The 12,558-nt window shown below is 34.9% G+C and overlaps 1 protein-coding gene across 1 annotated transcript; it reads right to left on the bottom strand.

Moving 5' to 3' along the window:
* Positions 1–2,167: 2,167 nt before the first annotated feature.
* Positions 2,168–12,153, bottom strand: LOC130820743 (CDK5RAP1-like protein). The gene is made up of 3 exons (XM_057686241.1): positions 11,784–12,153; positions 3,799–4,859; positions 2,168–2,851 (listed from the first exon to the last, which is right to left on the bottom strand). Exons 1-3 carry the CDS (start codon positions 12,056–12,058, stop codon positions 2,370–2,372), a joined length of 1,818 nt encoding a protein of 605 aa, XP_057542224.1. The 5' UTR covers positions 12,059–12,153; the 3' UTR covers positions 2,168–2,369.
* Between the last annotated feature and the right edge of the window lie 405 nt (positions 12,154–12,558).

Below are 12,558 nucleotides of genomic sequence, written 5' to 3'. Positions count from 1 at the left end.
GGAGGCGTAGGAGACCAACTTAGTTGGATAAGGTAGATGAGGGTCGTGAGCGTTACCGTTTAACTTTTGTGTATTTGGATCGACTATGTGTGTGTGTGTATATATATATATATATATATATATATATATATATATATATTTAGTTGTATATTTCAAACATTTGTATATATTTTGTTGTATATATATGTTTGATTACTTTATCATAGCCTCCAAGCTTTCACTTACGAATGATCGGAGTTTTGGCGATGAATCATGCCGCCAGAAACATACATTGACTTGTAATTACTTATTCTAATGTCTCTAGTGCAAATACAACAAATAACAACTCAAAAATTAGGAAAAAAAAAATTACATAGCTGTTCGCAGTTACTAACTGCGAATAGCTCCAAACTTTTGGTTTGGGATTTTCACGCTTACTTTTGGAATAATTTTAAAACTCGGATTATTTGGTTCATTTTTATTAATTTTTCGCTTATTGATTTCAAATTTTCTCACTATTAGAGGTATTCATTGGGTCAACAAACTTTTTGATCTGACCTGACCCAATTAATATACATATATTTTTTTGATGAATTTTTGAAATAGATAAGTAAAATTATCAAAAAATACATTAAATTATATTTCAACTTATTTCCAAATGTAAGCGCCTCCAGCCCAGAGCTCAGGTTCGGTTCTATTCGCAGTTAGTAACTGCGAACAGAGACAAATTGGTCAAAAAAAAAATCAACCAAGCTGTTTGCAGTTTTTACTAACTCCGAACAGGATATTTGGTTAAAAAAAAGCCAACAATTATATTCGCAGTTAGTAAGTACAAACAGCTCCTTTGGCTTTTTTTTGAATCAAACCCTTTGTTCGCAGTTAGTAAGCGCGAACAAAACCGATACCTCAGATTTGAGAATTAAGCGCTTATATTTAAAAATAAGTTAAAACATAACTTAATATATGCTTTGTTGATAATTTTACTTATCTATTTCAAAATTTCTTTTTTTGATAGTCTTGTCTAATTGAATGATTCACCCATCTTCGCTAAACAAACTGAATTACAATTTACACAAGCCAAAATACAAGTCCTAAAATCAATTCTATGGTACTAATTTTTTTCCAGCACGTCTTGTATGGGACTGTCTCACGATGAAATGACCTCAAATAAGAAGCTCATAAGTTAAAAGCTTCTATTATTAGACTATTTAACCCAAGTATGAGGCATGTCTTACGGTGAGACCGTCTCATACAAGAATTTATAATTTTTTTCCTTCAATAAAAACGGTTACTAATTTTTCAATGATCGTCAACAAAAATACTTGCCTATAAAATATGCTTGTAAATATAATAAGAGAATTACAGTCAAAAGAAGAGTGTAAAATACAAAAAAAAAAAAAAAAAAAAAAAAGAAGTTAAACTTTTCACATGATTACATTTCGAATTAAGGATTCTTGTGGTTCTGGAGGATCCAGCTACAGGAGAACCAGGAACAGAGAGCTTTCCCCCCTTTTCCGACCGATTCCTTAGTCTTAAGAATGTTGGTTTTAAGGTTTTAAGAATGAGTGATTGCCCTTCTCCGACCCTTACTGCCCAACCTGGGAGCGGACAGCTAATGCGTTCCACGTATTGAATTGAATAGGGTTCTATGATCGGCCCGTGACCCCTGGATGCCGAAGGCGTCCTTGGGGTGATCTCGTAGTTCCTACGGGGTGGAGACGATGGGGTCGGTCCATGGATTTTCCTTCCTTTTGCCGCATTTTGCTCAAAGGGTTGAAGGGAGATAGTGCATCAAGCTGTTCGCAAGGGACAACTTGATCCTCTTCCCCAGGATCCAAGATTAGGGAACCCTAGGAGAGCCGCCCACATTAGTATAATTATCTACTGGAACTCAAATTCTCCACGAAAGGTTTAATGAGCTTTTTTTTTAAAGGCTACAATTAGCATCTCATATATTCGAATAAGAAAAGTGCTTACCTGCTAAAGCGAACTGTGACACTCCAAAAGCCCTTTTTAAAATAATAACTTAAGACCTTTAACAACCCGACCAGCCCTTTAAATATCTATCAATAGAAAGACCCTTAAAAGCCTGCCTCTCAAGCCCGTTTATAACGAGCCAGGTAGCTGACTTTTAGCAAAGCCCTGCCCCATTGAGCATCTTTAATCCCGATTTCCTACCACAAAAGTATACGTTAAAACGACTAATAGTGGTGTTATAATTGTTATGTTATTAGTATAACAATTTATCATTTTAATTGTTATGTTAGCTTTTAACCACATTCAATCAAAATTTCCTACCACAAGAAAAAAATAACGAGCATATATTACAGAGATTATCGTTAAGAGAAGCATCGACCTTCTCAAGCACTTCCAGCACAAACCATGGCCTCTTACTCTGCAACCTTGTAGAAAGAGCTCAATTTGGCTATTGCACAAGCTTCCCCAATGAGGGACGCTGTGGTGGATTTCAATATTTTGACTTCCACAAAATCACCAATTCTGGGTGTTCGTTTAGTCTCATCTTGACCATACCTATCAAGCAACGGCATAGAGGTAAATATAACTCTATGACCCTTGTCGCTCTTACCAATCAACTCGGTTTCAGGGGCTCTAGGATTAGGGCCTTCAACCAACACGAGCTGGGTTGTGCCTATCTGAATGTTATACCTATGACCTGTACTCCCACGGAAGGTCTCGATCATTTTTTGCAGCCTCCTTTGCTTGACATCTTCGGGTACATCATCGGTGTAATTTCGGTGGGCATGGGTTTTCTCTCTCATACTATAGGCAAACATGTACGCCATGTCGTAGCCAACAGCCTCAATGAGGCTCAGTGTATCAGTGAACTGCTCCTCTGTTTCCCCACAAAAACCTGCGCAAAATTTCGAGCATAAATGATGTAATATGGACGCGCTTCATAGCACTTCCTATGTATATGTATGATCAGTTGCATGAAGCTTCATTATGTCAATCTCAATGTATAGAAAACTATATAATAAAAACTCACTTTTATCTGGAGACTGAAGTAATGGTTAAAATGCTAACTTAGACTATATAGAAAAAGATGTCTCCTCCTCTACAATAGTAATGGTTCATTATTAAATTTTCAAATATGTTCATTAAATTTTAGGAAAAGTTACTAAAAATAATACAACCTTTTACTGATTTCCTTATAATAATTCCAACTTTTGATTAAATATAAATAATTTCAACTATAAGAGCCAAGGGGTGCTTGCTAAAAATGCACCAAAGTAACCTCTTACCTACACAAGTCATTTTGCATAAAAAAGTAAAAAGTTATATACAAAATTAAATTATAGAAAAATTGAAAAATTTTTAAAAATTAAAAGATAAATCATGTAAGTTTATTTTTCAATTTTGACTTTTAATTTTTAATATTTTTGATTATTTATTTTATTTTCCTTTTTTTTCGGTAGCAATTAATCTGCAAAAACGGAACACTATTTGGGCAGGTAGTGACTTTAAAATTATAATTGTTCATGATTAATCAAAAATTGAAATTATCATAGGAAAAAATAAAAAATTGGATTATTTTAGGTAATTTTTCCCGAGGGAGAATACTAAGATTTGTTTTTGGTAAATTCATATCATATTTTTAATGGCAGAAGTTGCCATGTTGGAGTTTGTGAAAACTACTTCCCCATAGAGTATATATGCAAAAGACAAAAATTAACCAAGTTGAAAGACCATCAAAAAAAGTACCCAAAAAATCAAAATCATAGCCTTTCTTTTCACAACTAAACTAGAGCATCAAAATGCAAACTAAAAGATGGAAATATTTGGTGCACATAACCTTACCGCAAATGAAGTCACTAGTTAGAGCGACATCAGGAATTATTCTGCGAATTTTTTCAACAAGATCCAAGTATGTCTCTCTAGTGTAGCCTCGTCTCATTCTTTCAAGTACTTCACTATTTCCAGATTGAGCAGGTAAATGGATGCTTTTGCAGATATTATGTCGATCCCGCATAAGATAGAGCAGATCATCAGGAAAATCTTTGGGGTGTGGTGATGTGTATCTGAATCGCATCTCAGGAAATTCAGAAGAAAGCCTATCCAAGAGGTCAGAAAAGCGCAGACCCTTTGTTTTTACCTTGCACATACTAGAAAAGCCTTCACTATATTCCCAGTGGGTTCCAGGTTCAACATCTTGTTCAACCCCTGACGCATCGTTATAACTATTCACATTTTGCCCAAGGAGCGTTACTTCTTTAACCCCTTCTTTATACAGCTCTTCCACCTCTCTGACGATTGAATCCACAGGGCGTGAACGTTCCCTACCTCTCGTGAATGGAACAATGCAGAACGAGCACATATTATTGCAACCTCTCATAATCGAGACAAAAGCACTGATGGAATTTTTCGAAATACGTACTGGACTTATGTCGGCATAAGTTTCTTCAAGAGATAAAAGAGTGTTTATCCCTTTTTGACCATAATCTACCTCCTCCAGTAACCGTGGAAGATCCCTATAAGCATCAGGTCCACACACAACATCCACCATCTTATCTGCATCTAGTATCTTATCCTTTAACCTCTCAGCCATACATCCCAAGACTACAACCTTGGGAGGGCAGACAGACTGTGACCTTCCTTTGGCAACATTCCTTTTCCAATGCCTCTTCAAAAACCAAAAGTAGTTGAGTCGTTGCCAGACTTTCTGTTCTGCATTGTCCCTAATAGCACAAGTATTGATGAAAATAACCTCTGCACTCTCAGGAGTCTCAACTATTTCAGTATACCCAGCTTTTTTCATGATAGATAACACGATTTCCATGTCATTGACATTCATTTGGCATCCATACGTCTCATGGTAAACACGACCTTTTTGTGGAACTTCAGAAGGATCTGACATACATCTATTAAAAAGGAAAGATCATTTGAGTAACAAAACATGTACTGATGTGCAGTTTTCATAAAGCCCACTTAACGACTCCAGAGATAAACGTCAAGTAATACATGAAGTAACGAACATTCATACTATGTTTGGAAGGAAAAGGAGGAAAAAGGAAGAGGGGAGGGGAACAGAGGGAAAGGAAGGGGAGGGGAGGGGAGATTGGTGAGTTTTCTTCTAAAGCTTTCCAATGTTGGAAGGATTTATTTTGTTTAATATGTGGAGTTTCTTCTTCCAATTCTCTTCCCTTTCTTTCCATATTGGTATCCAAATGAAGGAACCACGATCCTTCCATTTCCCTCCCCTTCCTTTACTTTTGTTTTCTACTATCCAAACATAGTGTTAAGGTATTAAAACAAGGACAAAAATGAGGTGTATAGTTTGCTTAAGAGTTAAGACTATTGGAGTGCATATGAAGTATAAAGTGATTCTTCAAGTGTAAAAATAAACTAGATCATGATTACTTACACCCTCCTGTAGCATTATAGTATTCGTAATACCCTGCCATCAAAAAAGATCATTCACAGATTCATCTTGAAATAGGACTCACAACATTATTGCCTGTTGCGATTCACAAAGTTCAACAAAAGCAATATCGCTTACTGGAGGAAGTTTAAGATTGGAATCAACTTAATAACAGCATGCTAGGAAATCATTATTTTCTAGATAAGACTTTGCAATTTAGTTGCAAGCTTCTACAATCAATCGCTACAACTACATTCTATTTTTGGTGGATTGATATAGTTATAATGGTAGATTGAAATACTTATAGTTGACCTCATATCGGTGGGATTCAGGCGTTGACATTGTTGTTGTGGACTTCTAATAAATTGAAAATGTTATATAGTTATCAATTCAATGTGTTTGCTTATAAACAAGGAGTTATTAGTGTTGATGTTATTTACTCCACAAGCATGTATTGTGAGGTCTTAAGAAGCACTAATAGTTGTAATAATGTGCTCGTTTTTTTTGTCAATCATGTACTATAAAACGGAAAGGTAAAAGCCAAGAACAAGCACAATGGTAAATAAACTACCAAAGTCAAACAAGAGCAAAGTACACAAACCTAGCACAAGCGCTTAGACAAACATCCCTATCTTACATTCTTACTAAGAACTCTTAATTTGTGTTCTCACTAACCCTACAAGCAACTTAAAATAACTTTTATTAGCAACTTTAGTTGTATTAGTATTCCATTGTCCCTTATTTTGATAATGCCATAGATTTATAGGTCTTTGGTTTCACATTATAATTGATTATAGTAAATGACTCACTATATTATGCGCACTTCTGCTTCATGTGAAGTTGCACATGATGTTTGCTACTAATGTTCAATTGAATACAACCTCTTTGTTAGTGTTAGCACTAACATGCGTAAAGTTGCATACATCCAACCCCAAAACCCCATCACGTAAACCACTTAACGTCTATTAGTAATGAAATACTGTTGTTATTGTTGTTGTCGTCTTCCAATCAGTCTATCTTTTATTGCCTCCAAAGAGCATAGATCATTTGAATTTAGCATACACTGGTGAGTAAAGCTGACAAATGGTTTGGGCACATGTGGATACCCCTACCCTATACCCAAACCCATACCCACCTGAAATTCCAAACCCAACACCTAGATGAAATTTTCATACCCACCTCTGGCCACTTAAATATGTATTTAAACCCATACCCACCAACCATGGCCAATTGATTATACATGCCACGATTATAAACATCTTATATAAGCCACATATGCACTCAATGCTCGTGTAATATGTGCATTATACTATCATCATTCCTAATAAATTTAATTGTATTTCTAATTCTATCTAAAACATGAAATTCAATAAGACAAAATCAAATTTAACGATGCATAATTCGTCATATCATTTATTAATTTAAAATTCAAAATTTACATTGTAAAAGAAATTTATATATGCCTTACAGAAATTAAGTACCTTTAACTGGGGTATTTTAGAAAATTTTTACCTTTAAAATTCAATAATATATAAAAATAAAAGTATTATAAAATAGTGTATTTTAGATAAGAGGTAGGTGGGTATGAGCATGTAAGACCTCATACCAATCATCCACCACCTATCCACTACTCATGACGAGTTAGAATTTTCATACCCATACCAACCCATTTCTCATCAAATTCATACCCATACCTGTTGCACCCACCCCAACTAAAAGGCAGACTTTTCATATTTGTAGCAACATACTACCCACCAAATTCATAGACACACCACCCCAACTGAAGGAAAATGTTGAGGATTCCCATGAAATCATACACACCAGCAATGAGTTTTGCTTTTACACTTATTATCCTATTTATCTTAATCATGAATAGCATCTTCAGCTCAAAATCCAACCTAATTAGGTCTTACCTTAAAAAAAAGAAGAAAATCTCGGTGAAAGAAAAAAATGGTTCACGATTTCCTTTTTTTGTGGCATAATATACATCAATCATCTTCACTAGTACCTCATTTTTCAATTCCTCCATATTAGGCACCCTTCTGCACAGATTGCCACATCACAAAATGAGCAATGCGACTAGCATAGTTCTTGATCATCAAAGGACCTTATGAAACATTTGGTAGATTACCTAACATCACATCATAAACTTAGATGATTGAATCTCCATGATTTTCTATAACGTCGCATCAATCACCCTAGTACTTCAAAAAGTAACGAAGCTTCATAGTTTTCATGAAAACCCAAGACGCATAAATAGAAGGGGACAGAGTGAAAAGTCTCTTATCTTTGATGTAGTAGCATGAACCTATTTGACCTACAAAGTTTCTTTCCATTAATTAAAATTCCACAAGTGTTATAAAATAGCATTATAATTCCAAATAACAATATTGCTAGAGTTTAAGCTTGAAAGCCCTAAATTCATGCTTGCAGGAGTCCCAAAATGAAGAAGAGATCCATGACAAAGCAAGCCAATCGTAAACTATCATTCCATGCAACAAAAAATATGTCCTATTTAAGGTAAATATTTTACCTTTAAGCTTGTGTGGATAACCAATTCTAATCAATCTAGCATAATCAAAAAGTTTTTAGCAGCACAGTCAAGTTAAGATACTTAGACATGCATGAGTACCCAAGTTCCAAAAACATAGCTTTTACTACCATAGAGTGGAGGAGTCCTTGAGTAAGGTAGGTGATAAGTTATGTAAATGTTACGTTGACTTGCTCTTTTTAATTATCGTTGTCATTCCTTGACAATCAACATAAGTATGACACTTCGTTATGAGCCAAAATCCTCAAAACATTGGAATTTAAGACGAGTATCCAAGTCCACAACAGAGGTCATAATCTTTCCATTAAAACATGATATTATATATTTTCTATTTACCACCATGTGCGTATTTCCTACATAGATAGTGCCTAAGGTGATCTGAAAAGTGTTCATTGTCCTCTTTAGATTGAAGATGATCTCTTATATTGAAAAAAGATCTCTTCGTAATTGTATTTAGTTTATTGTATAATTGCGCTCACTCAACTATTGTATGCTTGTTAATTCTTTTGTAACCTTTTAAAAACATGCATCACAATTTATTTTTTAAAAAAGATAATGCTTTCACAGAGTGTAGTACAAATCAAAATCTATATTTATTTGGTTTTAGATCACAGCACACTGGAGTAACATAGCTTGTCAAAATCCATAGTTATGTGGTATTTGCAATCAAGGACAATTGAAAATGACCTCTTCATTATTACAATTGGCGCAATGTAATATTGTTGTAGTTATATATAATAAGGATGAATGCTCCATACTAAAAAAGAGGTCAAGAGGAAGCAAGCAAATATAAAATTCTCACTCTATGGGAGAAGTAGATAGTTATCCTTTTAAGGGGAAATATGTTACTAGAAAGTTTGTATGGATAACCATTTCTAATTTTTGTTAAATGGACTCTTTATTTTACCTCCATTAACCCTATCCGATGTGGTAAGGACTATGGACACTTCAAACCAAAATCCACAATTTGTAAGTAAAATATTCAGGTCACAAACTTGGACATGCATGAGTATTCAAGTTCATAAAACATGGCTTCCATTATCGTGGGATGAAAGAGTTTGAGTTAGGGAGGAGGCAAGTTATGTAAATGTTACTTTTAATCTTTCTTTTATTTCCATTACCCCAAGTCATATCCTTGACGGTGGACACCCAACATGGATATGGCCCTTCATGAAGTAAGATTAAAATCCTCAAAATAATTGGAGTCCAACACAAGTACCCAACTTCAAGAAACCAAGGTCGTAGTCTTTCCATTGAAAAGTTATATCATTAAATGACTCACATTCATTTCTACCGAAGATTGTTAGACTTAAAGTTTACACTTCCCCTATTTTAATATAGTTGTCCCCATTTGATTTTTTACACCATCCAATACACTAATTCAAGTATTAATATCTCTGATTGTACATATCAAAAAAGTATTAAAAATTGAAACTAATAAAATTTACATTGAGATAAATCATATAAGGTCTCACTTGACTATATTTTAACTTATAAATTAGAAATAAAACATGAATTAGAAGTGACTGATAAATAATGCCAAAAAGTAATAGGTTCGTTTGTATTGACATGGAGGGAGTATTTTTCCTATGTGCGACCATGTGCATACTTGCTACGATGAACAGTGCTGTGGTGAGTGGAATGTGACCTAGATAGTAGGAAGCAATTTGAGTACAAGGATAAATCTTTAGGTTAAGGGGGAGCTTTCTATATTAAAAAGATTTCTATGTGCCATATTTTATCAGTTGTACTATGTTTTCACCAAGCTACCCATGTCTTTATTAACACTATGTTTGGATAGGTCGAAAGGAAAGAGAGAAAGATGGAGATATTGCATTTTTCATCAGGATACCAAATACCTATAGGGAAAGGGAATCAGAAGACAGAGCCCCTCCACAATTTAGACAAGACAAATCTTGGAAAGGATTAAATGAAAAACACAACAATCTCCCCTCTCTTCTTCAAATATAGTGTAGCTCTTTAGTTACATTATCAAAAAACATACGACAAATGTTGAGTCAAGAGCCAATTCTCATGAGATTGGTGATGGGTTTGATCACTTGGTTGCACATGCTCTATCTTGCACTCTTGAGAGTAAAGATGTGAGTGTCATGAGTTATGGAAGCATATGCTTTGGGTCACTCAATGAAGTGATCGATGAGGATGGTTAAGAGTGCCTTAGTGAAGGGAAGACACGAAGATTGGGAGACTGTGAAGATCGCTCGACCGGTCGAGCCAAGCAGCAAAATCAAACCAGTGGCTTCTAAAGTTTCGCTTGCCTGGTTGAGCAGGGGTGCTCGGGTCGAGCGAGCTTCAGCTCGCGTACACAGCAAGTTTCTGTTTTGTTGCGGGAAAGTTTTGGGCTTTTAAGCCATATGTCCTAGGGTTCTCTAATTAGATTTAGGGCTATATAAGGGTCCTTAGAACTTCATTAGAGATATGAGAGAGAGCCTAATACTTAAAATCAACTAGGGTTTTAGCCAAGAGAGTTTATTCTTGTTCTCCATTGTTATGCCCTGTTTTTGTTAGTTTTCTTTGCATTTGTTTTTGTGATTGTTCTTCACTGATCCAAGTCAAGGATCTGAGGATCACCAAGAATCATGTGAGCCAAGGAAATTACAACTAAAACAGTCCAACATGCACAACTCAAAGAACAAGGAAGAATTGTGTGCCACTTTGCATGGACCAAGCATATCTGGACCAAGGTGTAGCTTATTCATCACATCCCCTGCATTATCCTATTCCAAGGGTGATAACAACACACCAAGCCAAGACATATGAATCAAGACTCAGCTCTCAAAGCTGAATTAGTAACAAACCCATAGGATTAACTAGAAATAGCTAAGGACTGTTTTATAATTGTAAAAGTAGCCGGTTGCAAGGAAGGATAGCAAGGCTGTTTGACACGCCTCTATCCTCTTGGAAACCTATAAATAAGCCTCTCATTCCATTTGTAAGACGCGTTTTTAGTTTTAACAACAATCAAAGAGGTATATCAGTTAAGAATTCTCCAAGAATTGCAGATTGCTTTTCATTTGAGTGTCCTGATTTTTGTGAGAGAAACAGAAATCTGTCACTTTGTTCATTCAAGAATCCAGGTGTAAACCTTGATTGTGAGTGAGGAAAAGGCCCTTGGCAAGTGAAGCACGGTGTCTTTATCCATTAACACGCCTAAACTCAATCAAGATTGTGTTTAGTAGATTGAAATCAATAGGAAATCAGTGCACATTCAATTGATTCTGTGCACAGGCATGAGTGTCTGACCATCAGACATTCTGATCATCATCACTGTCATATTCCTCTACATACTTGGATCAAATACCAAATATAATAACCCAATCACATAACAAACAAAGTATAATATCCTCAATTTCTAGACGACAATAACATTAACCAAAATCCATAGCCAATTGACTTAAGATTACAACTGGTGAGAGTAAAATGGCTCATAAAAAAACATAATTATGTGGTCTTCACAATCAAGGGTCAATGAAACATAGCATCTTTGTTACTACAATTGACGAAATGTAATGTTGCTATTGTTGTACAGATAAATGCTTCAACATTGGAGCAGTTATAAATTTTCCCAATACACATACATCAAAAAATTAATTCTTTGCACAATTCAAATGAGAACTAAAATTCATCCGTTATCTTTTTAGGGTGAATTAGCCTAAAACGACGGTACTACATATGACATCCAATAATATGATTAAATAATGCAACTAAAAGTTTAAGACCATACAACCAGAGAAAGCATAAGGTAGGATCCCATGAAACATCCACATTAACAATCAAAACCCTAATTCACATTTTCATTCAAAACAAAAAAAAAAATCAACAACAATTCAAAAAAAGAGGGAGAAAACTAACTCTGGTAAGATTTCGACGGGGGAGAGCGAAGCACGAGGCATGAATTGGCGGAGAGTGGGACCATCAGAGAGATTACAGAAAGTTCTAGAGAAAGAAAAAGAACGAGTAGGGGTGATCCAATTGGTGATAGAAGGGCGTTGGAAGCAACGGAAATTAGAGGGAAAAGGTTTAAGAGAGAAGGAAGTGCATCTTCTGTGGATTTGAATGCAGAGAGAGTGATGAGGATGGTTAATAATGGAGGACAAAGATGAAGCTAATGAAGAAGACGACGCCATTGATGAAGGTCTGCAAGTATTATTAATGTTTAGAGTGTTTGTGTGGAGCGTGGGTTTTGCATTTCTGCCGGTGTCTTGAAATGAGATAGACTTGAAAATGCGGCCCTAAAACCATCGGTGTCATATTGATCGTCAAAAAGTAAATAACTGAAGTGTAAAAGGTGAACTCAAAAATTACAAGCTAATTCACGTGGTAACTTTTTTTTTTGGCTTTTTTATAAATATTTTCTAAATTCATGCAATGATATTAAGCTTTCAAGTTTTTTTAGGTGGTAAACAAAATATTAAATTTTTTGTTAAATTAAATATTTATTTCGACTAAATTTTAAAATATGTGGTTAATTAGGTGATCATAATGTTTGTTTTTTTTAAAAATGTCATTATGTTAAAAATAGCATAAAGTTAACAAAAAATATTTTTCTTTTGTGTACCACGTAGAAAAGTTGAAAGGTCAAGGTCACCATATGGATTAAAAAAATATTTGTCTACCACGTGAAAAA

The sequence above is a fragment of the Amaranthus tricolor genome, chromosome 8, assembly GCF_026212465.1.
Source record: "Amaranthus tricolor cultivar Red isolate AtriRed21 chromosome 8, ASM2621246v1, whole genome shotgun sequence".
Taxonomy (NCBI): domain Eukaryota; kingdom Viridiplantae; phylum Streptophyta; class Magnoliopsida; order Caryophyllales; family Amaranthaceae; genus Amaranthus; species Amaranthus tricolor.
The sequence above is the reverse complement of the archived record's forward strand: the minus strand, read 5'-3'. Positions and strand labels throughout refer to the sequence as shown.